The 23,483-nt window shown below is 32.2% G+C and overlaps 1 protein-coding gene across 1 annotated transcript; it reads left to right on the top strand.

Moving 5' to 3' along the window:
• Positions 1-502: 502 nt before the first annotated feature.
• On the top strand, positions 503-23,066 carry LOC127861797 (galanin receptor type 1-like). Its single transcript, XM_052400475.1, has 5 exons — positions 503-940; positions 20,528-20,748; positions 21,442-21,574; positions 22,010-22,135; positions 22,833-23,066. Exons 1-5 carry the CDS (start codon positions 503-505, stop codon positions 23,064-23,066), a joined length of 1,152 nt encoding a protein of 383 aa, XP_052256435.1.
• The last annotated feature ends 417 nt before the right edge of the window (positions 23,067-23,483 follow it).

The raw sequence follows: 23,483 nt of genomic DNA, 5'->3' as shown, positions 1-23,483 counted from the left end.
TTGTTTAATACTTTGCAAGACGATGTAGACAATATGGGTCGATAATTGCGATTGATCACCCGGAGGGTTATACGAACGCGTGTGTCAAACGTCATCCAATTCCAATAACTCGCGACAGTGCCTTGAGAAATCGAGTTTCCAACTAAACTCTTCCAGCAGTGTGTGCAGAAGATGAGGCCTGTTTGTTTAAAAGATTGTTGTGGAATATTAAAGAAGCATTTATATATAACGTGAATTAAAAGTGGATATACCCTAAGTATCTAAATGATCTGCTTTACCAAACTGTTGATATTATTTACGATTAAAGAATGTTTTGGAAAACGTTAGTTAGTTTTTGATTGCAAACGCGTACGGTATTTCCTTACAATCCATTTTAGTAGCGACGACAAACAACAATATTTTTATTCACACGATTTGGAAATGTTTCTAATGGAATGAACGTTGTACTATGTATTTGTAGCAATTTATTGATGTGTGTTCAAGGTAAACACGTAAAGCAATAATGAACAACGAAACGTCCTATGAAGACGCACAATTTCACGCGAGTGTCTTCAATGAGAATGAATTATTTACGCATATACCACCTTCTTACGAGGATTTACCTGACGACTCTAACCGGTTTTTCTACAAAGGCGATCTGTCCCAGCTACGGAAAACCTGGCTAGATGAGGCCGACTACATACCCACCGTCATCATTTACGGTCTGGCATTAGTTCTTGGTGTTGTCGGCAACAGTCTGGTGATATTCGCTATCGTCGGTGACATAAAACAACGTACGAATACCACAATATTTCTGTTGAGTCTGGCGTCGTCGGATATTTTGTTCTTGGTCATATGCGTGCCTTATGAGCTGAGTCGGCACTTTATCGATCACTGGCACCTTGGCAGTTTCCTCTGCAAACTGTCTGGATTTATAGAAATGATGACTGCGGTTTTGACGGTACTGAATCTAACAATTGTTAGTCTTGAACGGTAATACATGGATCTTTTATTTCTTTTCGATTTTTTGCTTATAAATTGTTAATGCCAGTGTTTGTATATTCCAAAAGCAAAGACAAAGATATTTCTGTTTATTTGACCGATGCAAAACGAAAAACTTAAAGAATATTTAATGCGAAGCTGAGTTTTATAATTTCTCTAACAGGTCAAATAAATATTTTCCGATTATGTTAAGATTGAAGTTCCATGTTCGTTTTATCGTTTCGATGTTTGACAATATTACCACAATGATTCGTGCTTTTCTCGCGACGCATCGGGTCGTATAGCTCGTTTGCCAAACAGCGATAAATACAAATGTTTATGTCATCATTGACAAAAATATTATTAAAATACCACAGGGCCACAACAACTTGATCAGTTGTTCTGCGGAGGTTGAATCAAAAACTGTTAGCAAGCAAGTAATATTTAGTTTATTCCATTTTTATATGATCAGAGGGGGCTAGCACAAATTGCAACAAATTAATTTTGTGTCCATACGTATGGTCTCTCACATTTAAAGGTTGAATATATTGTCAATCTTAATGAAATCAAGCGCTCAGTGTTCGTCATTGAGTTCTTGTCAGTGATAATAAAAAAAAACGACCCATGACATTTGTAGTTGCTACTGTCACTCGTGCAGGACAAAAAATCTTTATACAGTTTTCGAACCAGTTTGGCCACTCTGTCAAGTTCAATAACTGAAGGCTATTTTCAACAATCTGAGCCAAAAACCACAGCTCATATCTGAGTAAACCTATTCAAAAATAAATCTGTTTTAAAGAATCAGCAACATGTTTTCTTTGTAAGACGTTTGTGCTTTGATTTATTTATTTGCTCTATACCACCCATTTGTCTTTTTTATACATTGAACATATTGATTTCGAAATTCGAAAGTAAGAAGCTATGAACGAAATCAATTTTCAAACAAATCTTTGCAAGCCAATTCAGAGCACCTACAGTTAAATGGCATTTTCTTTTAAGACACGACATTACAGCTGAATGCAGCACTTTTATACACGTTTAACCATTGAGCAAACAAAATTGTGGGCGAGGCTATATATCCACTAGAGGGGAGCGGGGGTTAATTTATTATTTTTTATTTTAAAGTGTATGCAGCCTGACAATTATCTTATTAGTATGATGTGGCCTCCAAGATAATATTTTTCTTTCAAGATTTTACTTTTAATATCCCGCCAAATGTTCCAATTAAGGCGTTGAAAACCGATATCCCTTTGGACGTACTCATTTCTTTGAAAATTATACAGGAATAACATTTTATGTCAATACCATGTGCAATAAATCTGCCATTTAGACGATCTCTTTCAAAGAATATAGTTATTTATAATTTCCATCAAACAAAGCGTTATGTTCAATGCGGTTTTATTTGTAATTTGAAACATGGTTAAGGTTAATAGGTACTGTTAACGACATTGTCTTGAAAAGAACATTTAAGTGTAATGCCCAATGCTGTCATTTTGAGGTTTCACAAGAGTCATGATATTAAAAAATCATATTTATTTACATTTTAAACAATTTTATAATTAAGGTGTGTTTTAAATATATCAACTATTACGCTCCTCCAATACTTCCCTGCTATTTTATGCCATCTGAGAATGCCGCGGTGATGCCTTTTTAGTTGTTAGTTTGATTTAAATGATATAATTAGATACTCTTCTCAATGTGTGTCCTTAAATTGTGTTAGTTATTGATAAAACGACTTAAGGCTTGTCTCGATTCATATGTTCAACTGTTACTCGTGGTTGACACACCAACTGCAGAGTACATAGGCATTAAACAGGTCATGCAATTATGTAATCATTTATAGCCGGAAGCCTTTTATCAGCAATCTTATGCAATAAGACACTCTAAGAGCACAAACAATACAATTTTGTTTTTATTGAATAATTTTGAAATGCGGCTAATCCGACAAACATCGTAGCATTTTGCTGTGAAATTAAATCAAAAATATAATTATTTAAAAGGACGACGACTTAATGAAATTTTTCTTTATGAACAATGTATAAAATAACACTATATTTTTCTAATTTAACGAATATTGTCATCTAGTAACATATCACTATAGACAAAATATAACATACACAAAAAAAACTTATTTGGACGTGTTATTAACTTAGTTATTGAATATGCCGTTTGATTTTTATTCTTTGTTGCGCTCGAATTGACACATCGCTGTTGTATCAGGCATTCTTCTAAAGTCACTGACCACTTCAGAAAAGACAAGCAACAATAAACCTTAATATAACACTGTCATATAAGTATATATTCTCAAACAGAAGTACATTTCAATAATTTATTTGTCACTAATAACCGGCGAAGCGTTAAAGGATGCACACAATCGTTAAAACATGAAATTGATAAAGTTGCATTAAACAGGCTCTGATTTACGGCAAAACTGTTGACTATAAATCAATATATCTTTGCATATTAAACATATTAGGCATATTGTCATTATAACCGAGAGTTAGTTGCTGGCCAGTATCCAAATGAGAATTAAAGTTAGTAACATAAGGTAAACACGTGAAAAATAATAGCGCAATATTTTAACTACATAACTAAATGTGTTCAAAATATGACAGTGTAAAAGCCGTGAATATGTTATCATTCTAAAAACACTGTATTCATGTTAATTAATTTGATAATCGTACCTGTAGGAATGACTAAAATATCATTTAATACTAGGCATATTATTATGTTAATATATCTTCTCTACGTTAAACTAAAGTATTGCAGTATTAATTGTTTAATCACTTCAGCATTTCCCTTTTTCCCTTTTCTGTCCACAATGAGGATGAAACATCCGATTGTAAACAGTCTTTATACACCAGTAACCAATAACTTTTCTCAGCGACAACCTAGATCCTTTAGATCCGAGAAAGTATTTGCCTCGAGCATCACCAATCTAACAAGTAGCTCACAAAGAGCTCACATCAGAATTTCAAATACACGCATTGCACACATATATGTAGTTTGTATAACTGATTTATAATATTACCTTTCTCCACGTCGTTAAGATAAAGAAAACGAAATATATAATGTGTACACAAATCAAGAAATTTGTAATGATTATAATAATCTCTAATATGAAACAATGTCTATAATCTAAATAATGTAACGTTATTTATGGTTGATAGTTCAAAAAAATATTGAAAGATTAAACAAAACCATTGCAAACTAATTCATTTGTTTCGCTATGAGACGTTGATATGTTTCAACAACGTTGACTTTTTACGATGGTATAGTGTCGTTTGTCTGAGTCATATTCTAAACAAATCGGTTAGGATATCTGAAATTGGCTAATCTAGAACGTCTATTCTACTGTCGAGATGATGCCTAAATGCACTCGTTAAAAGTATTAAAAAAACTACCCAAAACTATGCAATGTGCCGATACATAGACAGATATGTGAACTTGTAAAAAGCCTGTTGTTTATGGAATTTGTCTAACTCTAAAACATGATGAGTTTGCCATCAATGCAATTTTGTCATCGGTTTGTTATCACACGAACACTGTTTTCTACTTAACTGATTAACCATGATTAAATGTAAACAATATGTTAGAAGCCACTCAATCTATTGCAACATATTTTGTGAAAATTGAAACAAACATTTATTCTACCAGATATTACAAGTATGTTTTGACAACACTTGGGGGAGAAGGCTAATATTTCTTGAAGCGGGTCTGCCACCAACATGAATGGAAAGCAATTAAGATTGTCATGCAATCGTTTGAATACGCGTACTTTTCGAATTGACATCGCGGTTTATTGCAAATAGGACGGTTGCTAGTGAAATATGTCTAGGTCATAAATGAGTCAGACAGAAACTAAATAAAACGGTAATTTGGTGTCTTGATGCCATTGCATTGGTATAAATTGAGGTCCGATATTGAGTTCAGACTAGATAATATAAAGGGGTATCAGCTAACAAAAAGAATGTAATCGTAATGACTGATTATTTTTTAATTTGATGTGTTTTGCATCAATATATGTGAACAAGAAGGCAAGAAAATAATTTCTCGTTCACTCTGAAATATATTTAGATAACATTAGTGACTAAGATTGTATTGCGTATTGAAAAAAAATCATGAACTTATTACATAGACTGATGTTCTGTTCTTAATGTTATTTCCGACAGTATATGTATGGAATGCAATTTTAAGCTTGTAGCATAGAGCAGGATGGGGCTGTATTGTCTACAACTTACAGCAGATTAATTGTCTACCGCGTGCATTTAAAGCGGATGTATTGTCAATCATTTAAGGCAGATGTTTTGTAAACGGCTTCTAACATATGTATCGTGATACACTTAAATGTATTGTCAACCACTTCAAACCGCTGTATGGTCATACACTTAGAGCTTGTCAACAACTTACGCGGCTTTGTCAATCATATATATAGCAGATTGTTTTATTTTGTTAAACCATTTGTTAAAATTGTTCTTTCATTAGCATTACACAGTAGAATGTTATAACACGCATCTATTCAACCTGCAAATGTGTATATTAATATATGATGCTGTTTTTTCCAAAGTGATATTTCAATGACATATATTCCTAATAAATCAGCAATGTTTCGTTAGTAAATTATTTCATCGAACAATATAATTTTCGTAAATAACAATTATCAAATTAATGAAATAATTATATAGTTTAACAACAATGTTTTAATCAGTTGTCATGCTATTGTTGATGTTTACTTGTCTTTCGTTGATGTGTTTTTTTTTCTAACACTTCTAAACATTTAATAGTATTTTGTTTAAAATCATCGTGAATAAATACATTTAAAACGGTTCCCTGGATGTATGTACATTTGTATGTAACATCGGATGCTAACACGGTTTTAACCGTTTCCAATCACAGCCATCAAATAGGTCTAACATATATATATATATATATATATATATATATATATATATATATATACTTAAGAGGGCGTGCCAAAAAGGTTAAATATAGATATTCCGACCATAGAATTTTTTTTAAATCAGATTAGATTAGATAATATCAACCAATTGCTTTCAATTTCATGAAATATGAATATTGCTGGTACAGACCAAACTATATCAACATTCATATTGTAACATATATTACCATTTCTATCTGATATTATGTCAGATAATTTGGAATGTGTATGATAGTGTGTTTAGTTCGAAATTTGTTTAACTAACTATGGGATAACATATATAACTGAGGTTTTAATATTGCTCTTCTGTTATTTATAAATAAATATCTTCATTAAATTTAATTGTAATTATGGATATTTCTTAGCATGTGTTCATTATATATTACAGCGTTTGTATTAATGGAAGTAACATAGATGATAAATGTAAGGAGCATACACAAGTACTTCTCCTTAATTGCGACAATATTAAAACAAGCATATGTCATCTTTTCGCTAAAATATTTGTCTAATTAAACTAACATATGAAGTTGTAATTACAACATTCAAAAACATTTAATGTGTTTTCGGAATACATCTACAAATTAAAGTCGTGACTTAGCGAAGTCAGATAACACCTATATTAGATTATTTTCCGCGAAGATTTAAAAACCGATCATCAAATAATGATGCATTAATTAGTAATTTGTTGTATCTGTATATGCACCATGTTGAGAAGTGTCCACGCGCTTAGAGGATAAGAAAGAATAATTTGAGTTTCATACAACAATGGAGCACCAAATCAAATCTCGTGCAAACCATTTTCGCAAAATTAAATTACAGTTATGAACATCTATCGCGTGGTATTCATTCGAATTTTATTCAATATTGTCCACTGGACGAAGTTTTATTGTTATGAAAATACATGTACCAGGCCATAATATTACGCAAATCTTTAATAACCTATAATACTTTGCTTTGAGAAGTGCCGTATTAATCGTCGATATAATCGTATAACGAGGGTTAAAAACTATCCAATATAGTCGTTTGTTTCTAGCAAGTCACTCTGATAAAGTTCAAAGTTGTTTGTCCGAAAAATATTACTCCCATATCCCCATTCGTTTTAGATAAGTACCATCATTTTAAGATTATTCACTTTTATAAAGCGTTTACATATGACTATCTTCATTTTACACTGACACTGTGTGTTTAAATAAAGTAAACAACTTACGAGAGAATATTTGCAAGATTTAACCACACCACCCGACGCCGGTGGTGCGGTCAAGCCTTAAATGTTTATACCTTGTTCATTATAATCAGTCACATGTCAATCACAATGCCCAATCAAGCACATTTTGTTTTGTGTTCGTTCAATATGTTTTATTTCCACGTCAATAGGTTTGTGTGGGTCGAGGGCATCCCACTCCACACCGTACGTAGTTTGCAAACAATATATGCATAATATAACACATTTCATATGTAATACAATTAAAAAGCTTTTACGTGTCAACATGAACAAATAATGTTATAAGTATTGAATCAAGTCCCTTATCTGAATTACTGGAATAGGGGTAACAGCAGTTCCCATTTTTTACTTTTACGCTACTTATAAAAGTAATTTGTTTCGCTTAGTACATGACAATTTAAGGACAGATACGATTTTGCTGCTGTAAGATTGGGTCCAATTTTGTTCAGTTGATAATCATAAATAAACAGTTTTATTAAAAAAAAAAAAAAATGAAAGGTCCATTTAAATTGCATGTCCCAATATAAAGGAATGCATATTAAGATTCGAAAAGTGATTGCATGCAGAAAACAGTTATATGATTAACTGTTTGACATGATTTCATTCCTGAAAAATGTTGAATAGTTTCACATTCAGTTTTACGAAAGCTGCAATTGACTGTAGTTGCGTGTTTTTAAAATAGAAAGGAGTTTGTATCTAAGACTCACTTTATAATTCTATATTGAAACCACTGTACATTGGTATCCCGTGTAATACGGAAAAGCATATCAAAACTATTTCGCCATTCATTTGTTTCAATATTTAAAAACATATATTCGACCATTTAGCTATGCACACTGGCGAGGACTCTTTTTTTAATTTTACCGTACGTTGGTTTCGTTACTTTTGTATTCACTAAGATGGACCGTATACTAGTCGCGATAAAAGGCTTTATAAATCTAGTGTCATTGGAGCTTCTGGCTGTCATGTACCTTGCAACTGCGTTAGTAATATCAAGGAAAGGAAGGTAATTTGGCTGGAAGTCATGTACTTATTAAAACTCATCGTAACTTTAAAAGGTAAAAGTTTCTATATTTTGCACCAATTAGCCCAAATTAGTCCCCAATAAAATGAACGCCCTTTCGAACCATGATTTAAAAAACACACTTTTGTTATCAAACATTGTAATGCCTGGGTTATAGAATAGGGGATATTGACACAGAAGCTGATTTTTATATCGTTTTTTTTTTTACAAAGTTCAACAAATGACTTCGAAGTATCTTTACAAAATTCATTTTGTATCCTGTAAGTTTAATGTTCGAGATAGTGGCTTCCACAGTTGTATAATTGTATTTAAGTCAATCATTTTATTAACAATATTTATATATTTTTCATTTCCTGCGATAATTCTACGGATCAACGATCACTTCAAAGAGCTGACAAAAGACAAAAGATCACCTTTAATCATCCATCTGTATATTATGTTATTACAATATTTTTACTTTATCGTGATTTGCCATTCCACACAAAATTACAAAATGGTTCCTTTATCTCAGCAAACAATTTATGTGGTCGATTAGCCAAGGAAACAAAAGATGATTTAACATTGGTAATGCTACAGGTTTTAATTGCTTGAACTACTTTACACAGGTACCATACAAGCACAGATTACAAGCAAGCACAATAAACACGCAAGAACCGTTAACAATCAAGTACATTGACCGATCAAGCACAGTGACCGATTTAATACAGTGAACAATCAAGCACAGTGGACAATCAAGCAGTATGGACAATCAAGTCCGTTGTTTAATCAAGCACTGTGACCAATAAAATACAGCGACCAGTACAGACTAACGAGATTAAGTGCCCTTTTAACTTTATCAGTTTCCTGTTTATTCCGCTTTCTGCTTTTTATGTAACCAATGTTGGCAACTGAGGAATTTAAAATACGGACACACAATCAAGAAAACACACCCACCAATCAACACAAAACATATTGTAACCAGCTTTAATTGTCCTGTCCAATTTTTCCCCGTTTTCCTCTGCAATTCAGATACGTGGCGATTGTTCATCCGATGAGGTCACGGTACCTCTGCACTCTGGGGAACATGAAACGCATAATCCCGACTGTTTGGGTAATGGCGTGTCTCTTGTCATCTCCTGCCTTTCTAATCATGGTAAGTAATTTTCAATTACGTTTTTTATTGCCCGCCTTGTGCAAAATATACGTATTCGATGAATTTGATATTGATTAGTGAGTATTCAGCGTACTTTATGCTGTCCTAAGTCGTAAGTTGCGTGTTGTCAACCTGAGAAACACCTAATCCCTAATTTATCATCAAAGAGGTATTTTGACATCTTTTTAGTAAATATTAATTACAGAAAATGACATTGAATTAAAATTGATACTTCACTGTTTCAAACTGCGAAAGAAAATATATATGAAAAATATAATCGCTAGATTACACTGTTATACTGTGCGATTACGTCGTGTTCATGGCGTAACGACGCCATTATTTCTGAAAAAAATGCCATGCGTACAATAAAAAGATAATTAGTTGGATTTTATGAAATATCAATATTTATTCATTCGTGATCATATAAATACTATATTTTCCGTCAATTAAAACTTATATTACATCAAAACCAACAAATAGCTTCTATTTATTTCGGAAAAAACGAAGATTGAAATCACTATTATATTTTCCTTCATTTTGTTAATGGCTTTTGTAAGAAAAACACGAACTCATAAATGTTTTGAAAGTAATGTTGGCTAACATCGGATCATGTTTGTATGGAAAACTCGTGTTATCACAACCATTACTGTATTTGTTTTATTGCTTAATAAACGGGGGTATCTCTATATACGTCAGGTTGAATAGTTTATTCCGTTAAATATTCATTCTGTGGCATTTAAAATCAAGTTAATGCATAATATTAAAGCAGAAACCGATGTAGCTGACGGGCGATCGTGTTTATAGTGGTTGTTGTAGTATCAAGTGTTAATGACATGCGTTTAACAGTTCTGAGCATTTTGTTTCATCGCTCGAAAGCTAGTTTGCTTTTGTTTGTTTGAAAGTAAATCAAATTGAAATTTAATGAACTTAAAACAGATGCGAACAAAGAATCAGCTCATATCTACTCACATTATCACGCCGGGTATGCGGATATTTTAATAACAGATGGCACTTATCTAATAGAGAATAACAAAATTCACGTGCGAGATGAGAGTTGTTCAGCTTTGTTTGCATTTATGTTTTGTTCATTCGGTTTTCAGACACGGGATATTGTTTGGTTGATTAATGGTATAGCACTTCGTATTGCGAAGAAAGAAATTCGCAGAAAAGCGTGGATCTTTAAAAAAATTCTCCATCGAGAATCAGCATGAATTGGATGATCAGTACATACTTCACCAAAATAAGAATACTTAGAAATAAACCAAGAACGTGCTTACTTTTCGAAATAAAAGTTCAATATATCCATAAACGTTACAATATATTTAAGTTCAATAACGTGTTTGAGAAAATAAAAATGTTTAAAGGGTCGGATCTCAACTTTTCATGGACACTTCTTTAACCGATCATCTCAATGATAATGACACTTCTATTGCCGATTAGTCGAAACTTTTTACCAGATATAACATACTGTTTTAAGTGAATTAGAAATGCAGAATTCGCTGTGGAATACTGTTATACCAAGCAGGCAATGCATATAAATGTATGTACTGAAGTAAATTAAAAACGAATTACCGAAACATTGTCTTATCCCTTGGAATATATTAATGATTTTGTATAAATGTGAAAGATATCTGTGAAACTAATTCGATATGTCTGATTAGTACCGTCTATATGACCATATATTTTCCTTTTTTCGTGTCACCCAAATGCCGGATCTTCGCATAGTACACCATGCTTTAACCATGTTAACTAATGTTTCTTGTAGCGAAACGGTTGATCTAAAGCATGTATAAGTATGTCCTAATTAAGGTATTAAGGTCATTTACTTATATATTAGATAACGTGTCATGAAACATCACACTGCTAAAACTTCTTCTTAAAGATAAATACCAGCAGCGATGCAGGTTCGAAATTCTTTTAACTCAATCAATCAAGTAATTTAGGTTCAGCTGAATCGCACTTCGAGCTTACGGTATATTTGTGTATAAGTAAGTGCTCCCTATAAGCAGAGCTCAAGATAAAGGGAGTTTTCAATTCTATTATTTAAATTTAAAAGGGGCCTTTTCACAGTTTTTTGCATGTTTTGAAATAAGTCATTAAATGCTTTATATTGATAAATGTAAACATTGGATCTTAAAAGCTCCAGTAAAAAATCAAAAATAAAATTTAAAAAAGGAAAAAAAAGTAGCCGCAGCTGGACTCGAACCAGTGACCCCCGGAGTAACCTGGAGTAAAAACGCATTAGCCCGCTCGGCTATTCTGCCAAGCATACTCGGTTGAAGTATTTTATGCATTGTATGAGAAATCTTCGTAGTTTCACAAATTTAACGACAACAACAGAACTCTCCAAATTTTTCAATCGTTTCGCGTTGCAACGCTTTATAATTTTTAGGTTTTTAAATCGTCAATAGATGCATAAATTGGCTATATTAGACCATGGTAAATGTTCAGTAATACTGTTTCCTCATAAATATCATAACTTAAACGAAAATTTGCGAATCTGAAACAACTTCTTTCAATTTTGTCCATTTACCAAACCGTGAAAAGATCCCTTTAAGGCTACGCATTAGTATCGTCTTGTTGTTGAGATTCTAATGAGCACCAACGACATAGGATGTTATGGAGAACACAGGTGTATTTGCCTATTAAAGATCCATTCGCTCCCGTTATTTATAACTGAAATATAAGTTATAAGAATATTACTTATTGAACATGTCTTTTTCTCAATCAATATTATTAATTTTAGGGATGGCAACGAATACCGATTTCGGTATACGAATATTCGGTCACCCTTCCGAACGAATATTCGGATATTCGGTCAACATCTGTTGGAAAAAAGTCAACTTTGTTTACCGTACCATTACTCCATGAATTCTACTTTCGTTTTTACCGGAAGTTCACCGGAAGTGTTTAAATATTGACACAGCGTTGCCGTCGTTAATTCGAAGCTGATGTTGTTGATTACTTTTTATTGTTAAAATTGAATGACAAAAACTGTTTTTAAACTATTAATATCGTACATCAACAATAGAACGAGAAACATAATGTTACATGACGACAAAATATTACATGACAAAACAGTTAGATCTACATATAATTAAAGCTGAACTTAAACGAATTACTTAGTATGTACATAGACACAACACACTTTGAACCTGTTTTACAGACTAAACAGTCAGTCTTTTAAAGTTGCCACGTTTAAAAGACACTTGGATCGGCGACTTCTTATCGGATGACGTCGTGAAATACGTCCTAGCAGCGAAAGGCGTAGGTGGCATTTTGCTTGGACAGATATTTACTTTATGCGTGTAGCAATTATAATATTTTCAATTAAATGAGGGTGAAATACCAAAAACATTTCTTTAAGTATAATACCTGATTGAATATTGAGTAATTAGTTAATGTTTGGACCATACGATACGCAAATACTCATTAGAGGTTGAGTAAATTATTTTCTAAAAGCTTTTTTGATTGGACAACGTGATTATAACCATACGATCTGTTTTGTTTTTCACACCAAATCGGCTCTTTCTTTACTCAATTAATCTTTGATCATTTTAAATGTAATTCGAGTTATTAGATCAATACGGGTCGGTGTTTTAATTTCCATACGGTCTTATTTGTTTTTACACAAAGTTGGCTTTTCCTTTACTCATTTAATCTTTGATGATTTTAAATGTAATTCGAGTCATTGGATCAAGTGCAGGTCGATGTTTTGATTGCCGACACGATTTGCACCTATCATAATTTTGACACAAAGTGTCTGGCTTTGTTAGCGGGATTTATGACCGGTATACTGTCATCACCATAGCGACGCATTAACGCGCCTACGGAATAAACATTATGACACGAGGAACAACTTTTTTGTCAATGTTTGAAGCAAATTTTACGAATACAAAGTCTTTGAAATTACTCGATTTTTTATTTTTTCTTCCGAATATTCGATTCGGAAAACAGTATCCGAATATTCGGTCCGGGACCGAATATTCGGATATTCGGATATTCGTTGACATCCCTAAAATTTAATTTGATTGTTTGCACATGATGCATACATCTTTATGAATCAATGTCGACAGAGACAATTTGTTTGAAAAGTGTCAACTTGATAAACGATGAATATCTTTCTTTTCCTCGAAAAAGCAATCAACTTTTCTTTATTTGACCTATTTATTAAACTATTATCATAGTTACCAACGCGCTATCCCGTTAATGCGTTTAATGCATCTGTTTTTGATCAATAAATGAATATTAAACAAACAAATTATAACTGGTGCTTTTCAAGTTGCATTTGCTTTTGCATCTGGTAATATTTTACAGGAATTTATTCGAAACAATTATATGACCATGTGATGCGTTCATTCATTGACACATGGCAAAACATTAAAGACTTGAAATTCACTAGACAAATACTTGCTCGTTTAATCGTTTAATCGAATGCTTTTTGGTGCAGGATCACGTGACTTTGTGGGATTTCTTATTTAACTTTAAAGGATGTAAACACATGTGTAAATGGTGCTTTAGTTCAAATAAATGTTTTAAACATTTATTTCGTAAGAATTTCAACAAGTGCATACACGGCTTGTGTGCTGCTTATGACAGCCCGCAACGTGAAATTTTGGCACCGGTTTCAGACGTGTTCAATGATTATTCTTTAATCTTAAGATATCGACACAAACTGCAAGAAAAACTGTCTTTTATGCACTAAAGAATTTTCCAAAGGTATTTTTATTACCTTGAGATATTTGAGAAAGTTTTCTTGATTGATCCTGCACCCCGGTAATAGTAATTTGAAACAAAACTCTCATGAATAGAAGCTTTATTCAATTTAAATGTTTTCAATAATTTCATTTCAAAGCATGTCCAAGCGAAGAATATTCAACATAAGTCATGTTCATGATTGATTGATTTTAATTGAATTTATTATGTTTTACCTGATTACATGCATTCCAGCTAAAATTAAAATCAGCGCTAAGAAAGCTCAATTTAAGCTCCATCAATGTAAAATCAGGATTAAATAAACATCAAACAGATTATAAAGCAAAGCAAATTCCAGCAATGAATTTGGTTAATAAAACCCTATTTACATAATATGTTTCGAATTTGATTTCATCATCTTAACACAATAAGGGACTACTTGTATCTTATACATGGTGTTACGTTTTAAATTTTACGAATATTGAGGCAACTCTTTTTATTTACCAGCATAAAAATTGCAATGTGTGTTTCAAGCGTCCAGCTGATGCCTATTAAAGTTTAATTATATTTATTATATAACGTTCAAATTACAATGTAGTATAGGCGACAGTAATACAGAATTAATTGCGCTTTCAGAAAAAAACCTATTAACCCTTCAAATTCACGGCATCGAAAAAGTACTTCATATTTCTTATCCCATTGGAATATGACTACAATTTTGTTTTTTAAGACACATTCAATTAAGACATTACATCTTTGAGATTTAAGTCTTACCATTTGTGCGTGAAGTTTCATTCTATTAATCTTGTATCGATATACTGTATTTGAACCAGAACAGTTGTAATAACACTCAACTGAAAAAAACAAAAGTATAAAGACCCTGTTGTCACTTGAAATGTATTTCTCCAGAAATATACATGAGATTTTTAGGCAATACATTTGTTGTGTGCTTTTGCTTTTCTCTTTGATCGAAGTGCCAACCGTATATCGAAGTATTCGGATGGCCGTTGTGTGAAAAGAATGCCATAAAGACACTTGCACATAGTTTTGTAATTATGTTAAGAAAATATTACCGATTGCAATTGTATTCATTCAGTACTGTGGGTAAGCCTTAAATAAACATTGTGGTTTAGTGTAAGATATGAAATACAAGTAATACGGTATGGTGAATCAGATTGTGATTTAGTGTAAGATACGAAATACAAGTAATACGGTATGGTGAATCAGATTGTGGTTTAGTGTAAGATATGAAATACAAGTAATACGGTATGGTGAAGCAGGCAATTCTTCATTGTTTCAATGAAAGAAAAGCGGGTTGTAACAGAAATTCATCTTAGGCTTATGTCAATAGAGTTTCATATGGTTCATTATTTATTCGTTTTCAATTTATTCAGGCATAAACCTTAGTGATAAACTCAACAAAGTGCAAAGACATACCATGATTATAGCATGATGATAAAAAGTTTCGGTCTTATACCTACAGTATCTCTTGAAATCCTAAAGCATTCATTGAATTTATATAAATAAAATTATCAATGCAAACACTGATCGGTTTTGCATTTAAGACAATACATATATTAAAATGTTGTATCACTATTTATTGTGTACGATTCCTTTTTAATCCTAGAATAAAGCTCTTCAAACTGTGTAAAATACATACATGGAGGTCTAACATAGCTATTAGAATTTCCATGTATGTACATAATATTGTTCCTCTACTCCTAACTTAAGGCGCATCGCCATGAACAAAACACACATTTTCTTCATAGTAACGCTTTATAATTATTCGGACTATTCGTACACATGAATCCTGTTAATAAATATGGAATGACACATTTATGAATTTCAGAAATATACCTAGGACAAATACTGTTTGTAACATCTATACTCATTTTTAAAGCGATTCTATATAATTCAAATACAATATAGTCGATCTTTGCACGGATTATACAAAATATTTATTTCAAACAAATAAGCGTCAAAACTATTCGTACATTATAAGTTAATACCTCATCATGTAAATAGGAACAAAGGTGTTGATATGTTTTTTGGTGCACATAACAATATTGTAATGGTTATCCACCGCGGCCCATCGGTATATTTTATTTAAAACCCTATAACCAAAACAACTGTAAAGGACAAACATCGGAATCAATTTCTCGTAGATTGATCTTGAACTTTTCCCAGTCTGCAAAATGAGGGATGTTCGATGTATTTTTTTTGTCACGCTTTTTTAATTCGATTATACAAGAATCAAACATTGGCTTCAATATTATGTAATGAATTTGTTTTAAACCCAGTGTTCGTTTACATGTCATATGTAATCAATTATGAATACTTGTTTTAAATGTTTCAGTGAATTATCAAAAATATAACTAGTATTCGACAATATGTTATGAAATAAAACATGTTAACCAGAGTTATTTGTCTAGTGAATTTCAAGTCTTTAATGTTTTGCCATGTGTCAATGAATGAACGCATCACATGGTCATATAATTGTTTCGAATAAATTCCTGTAAAATATTACCAGATGCAAAAGCAAATGCAACTTGAAAAGCACCAGTTATAATTTGTTTGTTTAATATTCATTTATTGATCAAAAACAGATGCATTAAACGCATTAACGGGATAGCGCGTTGGTAACTATGATAATAGTTTAATAAATAGGTCAAATAAAGAAAAGTTGATTGCTTTTTCGAGGAAAAGAAAGATATTCATCGTTTATCAAGTTGACACTTTTCAAACAAATTGTCTCTGTCGACATTGATTCATAAAGATGTATGCATCATGTGCAAACAATCAAATTAAATTAATTTGAACACGATCGAGTTGATTTACAGGATACGTTGTTTTTTTTCCTCTCTCTAAATCTCAAGTCGCCACTAAAAAAAACAAATAAATAATGTAAACAATTATTTCCGGATGTCACTTGACATATATTTCTTTCGAAATAAGCATTTTTATCTTTGAAAAATTGCAATTATAATATAAATAGTATTTATTAATACATTTTGTAGTAATGTGATTTTTATTAACGAACAACACCATTGGTTATATTTCACATGTGTTTGCAATTTAGTTATGCATATATTCCCAATGTGTCGCGCTTGACTATGCATATTGATTCGTACTGCAAAATGTTTGGTTAGAATGATCATAATATACACAAACAAGTCATATTTAAGGTAGAAGGTTAAAATCGGTTATCGCAGTGCCCAATTTGTTGAAAGTCTCTGTTATCCGTAGTGTCCTTTATCGGGAATCACAGTGTCTGCAACTTCATAAATACCACCTATTAAACATGCATATCTTCGTTTATATTTCATTGAATACTAACAAAATTTCAATACTTGAAGCACAATTATTACTGTACATTTTGCAATATAAACAATTACTTGCAATATTTCTAAGTAGTTTTATTTTGTTAAAATGTTAAATGTTCATCCAGTTCATGCTGTTTTCCCACCAAATTTTCTATTTTTTTGAGGAAAAATCTACCATTCTTCTGTGATTTCTTTGTTCCCAATAGGAAAAGGATACACCATTTTTAAGCTCGACCATGTGCCTTGTCTAAAATCATATCTTTACGATATATAAAAAAACTGAGGAACTTTCCTCTCGCGCATGGCTTTTGTTGTTCGCTGTTATCGAAGTGCCATCTGTTATCAAAGTATCCGCATTACCAGCGTGGTCATCGGGAGATATTATTTTAAAAACCAAATGAAACGACGTCAAAAGATAATAAAAAAGCAAATTATAAGTTAAACTAAAATGAAAATAATTATCATCGTTCAGAAATCGTTTCTATTGTGTAAGTCTTTTAAAAAATACATTTGTAAACTTCCTCTTTTTCTGCAAGTACAAATACCTCATCGGCATCAACTGCTTAAGTTATCAAAAACAATACGTTTATTTCAACTTCTTACATATATATTTACAAACGGGAGTTCCATTTTAATCAAAATTAAGACAACATCTTAACATATAAAACACATAATTATTTTTAACTCGTTAATGTGATTAATATTTTAATGAGAGAAAAAACACTTGTTTTGTTTGTGTTTGGCAAAAAGCAACATCATGTCAACAAGCAGTTCCTTAAATATTTGTTTACATATGCGCTATATGTCAAAATCAAAGTCGCATGCAATGGTAGTTTGTCAAACTACTGTTATTATTATTATTATTGTTGTTATTATTATAACCATTATTAGCATTATTATTTTTGTATTACTACTATAATTATTATTACAATTATCAATACTGTTATGATAATTATTATTACCATCATTTTAGTCAAAGTAGTAGTTGCATCTATCTTTTTAAGTAGTTTTCGTAAAATTTCCAAACCGACGACTAATATTAACATCTTAAACAGTCAACTTTATCGATGTACACGTAACTTAATACTCTAGGGAAAGACCCCCGATAATGTTGTAGAACTTTAGGTCCAACCCTTTTTGCATATAATACTTTGTGATTTGTCATTCATTTGTAATTGTCAATTTAGAAATAAAATATGTTTAAACAAGTTTGTCAAATTGACAGCATTTGTACATTTAACAAGTTAGCTAGCTTCAAACACAAACCCACTAGATAAAATTCATTGACATCGACATCTGGTTCAACCTTACTGGTGCAACAGTTTTGTTCTCCCCTTGGAAAAATCGCAAATACCTAACATGTTGACTACCATTTTGGTTTACTGCTGCGTCCGCTGCATCAGTATTTAAACTTAAAGAAGACTTTTACAAATATCGAAAACATGCAACCAATTAAACACATTATATTTTGTTGTTTTGTCTTATTTACCTATACACATTTGAATTCCATTTTATATATCATATGAAACCCATTTGTATATATTGAGTAACATGTCAACATTTGAGATTCTGATCTTTGTTGACTTAGAGTTTGAACCTTTTAGCGTCCGCCCACATAACAGTGTGGGATTGCCTTATTAATTGTTCATGCCTGGCCTTTCTAATCAAAGAAAGAAACGTATACGGATTGATCAGTCCTCCACTTTCAGTATCATAACATATGTCTTGTCTACTGCTGTAAACGTTAACGATATCATTTTGGCAGAAAAAATACATATACACATGTAATAGTTTTTACATTCATTTTATCTGAAAGTAGTCTGTATTGTTTTTGTGTCGCCATCCATAAAATACGTAAAAGAAGATGTCTACAGTGTTTTTTTTCGAAACGCTTTCAGATATTTACCTGATTTTTGGTATGTGAATCTATGTACATAACGTACTGATCAAACTCGATTTCCCTTTACGGACCATTGATATTTGACGCAGTATCGGTCCTTAGACTCGACTCTTGTCTCTTAAAAACTGATGTTTGGCTTGAAAGCGCAGTTGGGGTCATTGCATTTCGTATCAGCAGCTCTTGTTTTGAATTCATTGAATGTTTTACTTAAGAGCACCATCATAGAATGATGAAATTTAAATCAAATTAGAATTATTGCGTTTTACTTTTGGCACGTGCAAACTGATTAAATCATATCGTACCCATTTGCTTAAGCGTCCGATTGTCACGGATGAATATTTTTATCATGAGCATTCGAATAATGTAATGAAATGATCACATGTACATTTATTTTTATCAAAATCTGCACGAATTAATGAGACGTACAGGTCCATAAAGTTTTGCGTTACAAACGTGTAGGTGTTTGTGTAATGTCTTCATCTTAGTTTATGAGTAGTAAAGTAATATAACTCACGTTTATAGTCTATTAATAATGTATTTTTATAATTGTCATAAAAGTTTAATAATGAAGGTAACTTAATACGGCTTTCATCTATCTCTTGTAAGCCTTTAAACTAGTATATGCCAATACAATTATAAAGTAAAGGGTAAGTAAATTGGAATCACCATGGCGTATGTTCGTTCTTTGATTAACCCTTCTTTTTCCAAAAGACATCTGTCACATTTGTGTCATCCTACGTTCTACATGGCTTCATTTATGCAATTCCTAAACTTAGAAGTGATACATCATGCTTGTTACTTCAACAATTGTCCACGTGCACTATTAATATTGCCAGTAAAACATTTAAACCTGCATGCGTTATTCTTTATGGTTTAAACTTAATAATCAATACATCGTATCATCCAACATAAAAATACTGTAGGATATTCATTTTTTGTAATGTTAGATTTATGAAATATGTTTATTAATGACCATTTTTACAAAGAAATGTTACACTTGTCAACTTTTAATCTTACAGCCTTAAGACGTACATGAACTGCCCCTTTTTTGTTAACTTGTCCATACGAAATTTAGTTTAACTCTGCGAAAATAATTGCTTACACTTTTAAACCATTTTCTGTTTTAATATTGCGTCAAGCTTTTCAAACACTTTTATGGCAAGACCTTATTTCATCCTATTTGTAAAGCTGGTTTGGTGAATATAGGCCATATAATCATCCCATACAGAAAGCCGTATTACAGTTTACAGTTTTATTTTAGAACTTCACCAACATTGTATTTTAGCAGGCTTTAATTGTGTGTCGTTATTGACGGATATAAATTTGTTTCAGTCAACAGAGGTGTCCGTCTTCTACAACAACCATTCCTCCGTGACCATGATCTTCTGCTCAGACCACGGTGTGGAAGATGGTATTCGCCTCTCCTTTGCCATTTACCAATTCTTCACTATGTTCCTGATACCAACGCTTATCATGATCGTGTGTTATTACAAGGTCGTCCGAGTTTTATGGGCCAGCGCTAAAAAACTGTCCCTAATAACCCCACCAGATAGGTAAGATGGTGTACTCGTTTAAAAAGGTATTTTATTCCGGCCATACTATCAGAACATGCACACAATAAATAAACATAATACCTATGTATATTTTGAATGTTTACAAGAGCTTATCAAAAATCGAAAGTTTACTCGATTCACTTTACATCGCACTGAGATGGGTTCCTCTTGAAGTCTGCAAAGCACTCCCCAGTTTGGTCTGGCATTTAATTATCTGATATGTTTTCTTACATTAGTGATTTCTACTAAAAGCTGTGTGATCAGTTTCTGGTTCAAATAATAACTCAATGAATATAAGAATAGCATCGTCGTTGATCATATGGTTCTAATGCATAACTAATGCACCAGACATACACCAGACATATGTGCTCGAGTTAATGATATCATATGGATCAAAACATAATTGTTATAAATACATGTAACGCGTTCATATCATTGAGACATTATGATGCAATTATTAGTTACATCAAAATAATGTTTAGAACAAAATGAAGTTGCGTGTTGTCAACGAACATGGAAAGACAAATGTATACAATATGATGATATAATTAAGTCTGTGTTTTTTACTTAAACATTCCAACGTACACTAAACCCAGTATGAGAAACATTCACTCCAGTTTTGATCACTCTACGTTTTCAACATGTCGTGGATATAATACAATCACAATAAATTCGCTAATGTTCTCTATTCAGGGCATGTGATGCCCTGTTTCTTACACGCATCGAGACATGCAGTCTAGGCCTAAATGCAGGTCCAGCCGTACCAAGATTACTGAAGAGGGCAATAACTAATCATAAATCAAAGGTGTTGGCGAGTAGAAAACAAGTAAGCAGTACCTAGTTCTCTATTATTTAAAAAAATAACTGATATTCAAGTTTTTGTCAACACCCCTAATAGATTAGAAACATCTTTTATATCAAGGTTTCGAAGTTTATTGAAAAATATCCCAGTGTATAGTCCACAAGTAATAGCAGTACATTCGTACAAGTAATCGTATATTAATAGCATTGTGTTTCACAAACAGATTAATAATTTATATATGACTTATAGTAAAAACATACATCGTTAATTGTAGATTGTACACTGTGCGTGTTTCTAAATAAACACACACTCATACATAGCCCTATTAATAAGCATTTTCCGAATAGTGAGTACCTCTATTTTGATGAAACAAACAACACTTATGTCCTTTAGCATCGTGACAAGTTTATATTAAATATTATATAACCTTTTCATTTCACAATTAATATGTATTTTCAGGTAATAAAGCTTCTGCTTATGATCATTTTCGCATTTTTGCTCAGCTGGGGGCCAAAGCTGTCCCTACGTATCATTCAGAAGTTACAATTACCAATATTGTTTTCGCCGTCTGCATATGCTATTAAGGTAAGAGTTGATTGTTTGAATAAATGCAACGCAATATTCCTAGCCTAAGCCAAATGAGCACTTCCTAAGTGGTTTACTGGTTATTTAACAGTTAAATCAAATATTAAAAAACTTATTCTTCCCGATATTTGCGGTCAGATTACGAAGTATTTATGGTGGACGACAGCATTAAACATTTAGTTAGAGCTATAATTAGGTGATCAAACAATAATACTCTAAGTCTCTATAACGCTCAAAATCAACGAAAATTTTGTTAAGTATTTCGTAAAATAAAGTTAACATCTAAACAGCCAGTGTTCCTTTTAGCAAAAGCCACAATTTCAACGCTAAATGTGGTATGATTACATAAATTTTTGTAGATACAAAACGCTCGTTTTTATTTATTTGTGACACAATTAATTCCATTTTAATTTCCCGCGAATATATCTATTCATACGACACACGAACATCATGTTAGTGTTCGTGTGTCGTGTGAATAGATATCGTTGCGGGAAATTAAAATGGAAAAACAACGAGCATTTTGTATCTACAAACATATATTTTACCAGACCACATCCGGCGTTGAAATTTCGGCAATTGCCATAAGGAACACTGATTTTTAATTGGTAAAGTTTATTTTACGAAATATTGTACGAAATTTTCGTTGATTTTGAGTAGAAATGTTACTTTAAATGATATCCCTTTTATTCCGCTGTAGGTCTTCGTTGATTGGCTTCCGTACATCCAGTCATGTATAAACCCACTGTTTTATTGCTTCATGTCGCGAAATTTCCGGCGAAGCGTACGCGTCCTTTTTGAGCGTCGGAAACGACAAAAGTTGACGGAAAGTGCGGAACTGAACTTCTTCCAGACCGCCACTTCCTCGTCGGAACATCGGATTCAACAGCAGACATTGTTACATGTAATGTTTCGAGAAGACATCTGCACTTGAATAATTGCTCCAGACTTATAAACGCTGTTGATCGATTTATGTTTACATGTACGTGTGTGATCAGGTCTTAAAACCTACAGTGGACTGATGCCGGATGTATATTTTAAAATAACTTTTTGCTTGTGTTACAGAGAATGTTTGTACGAAAACTGCAACTGCATATACACCTTGTTAAAACAAAATAGGGTTGTATTTTTTCTTCTGAGTGCATCTTACACGATAAGACATGAGAAGAGAACAACACGTAGTGTAAACGTCATATCATCGCATTTATGATTCGAAGCTTCGCATATAAAACCTTATTTGTTCAAAATGCTTCAATTATTCGTTGTATTACTCAATTATTGCAGTTATCATAAAAGGGCAAACGGAAATACGTCAGAAAGGTAACTGGTTTCATTGAGACAAGTTATTGTA

This window comes from Dreissena polymorpha, chromosome 16 (assembly GCF_020536995.1).
Source record: "Dreissena polymorpha isolate Duluth1 chromosome 16, UMN_Dpol_1.0, whole genome shotgun sequence".
Classification (NCBI taxonomy): Eukaryota; Metazoa; Mollusca; class Bivalvia; order Myida; family Dreissenidae; genus Dreissena; species Dreissena polymorpha.
This window is presented reverse-complemented; position numbering and strand designations above follow the sequence as displayed.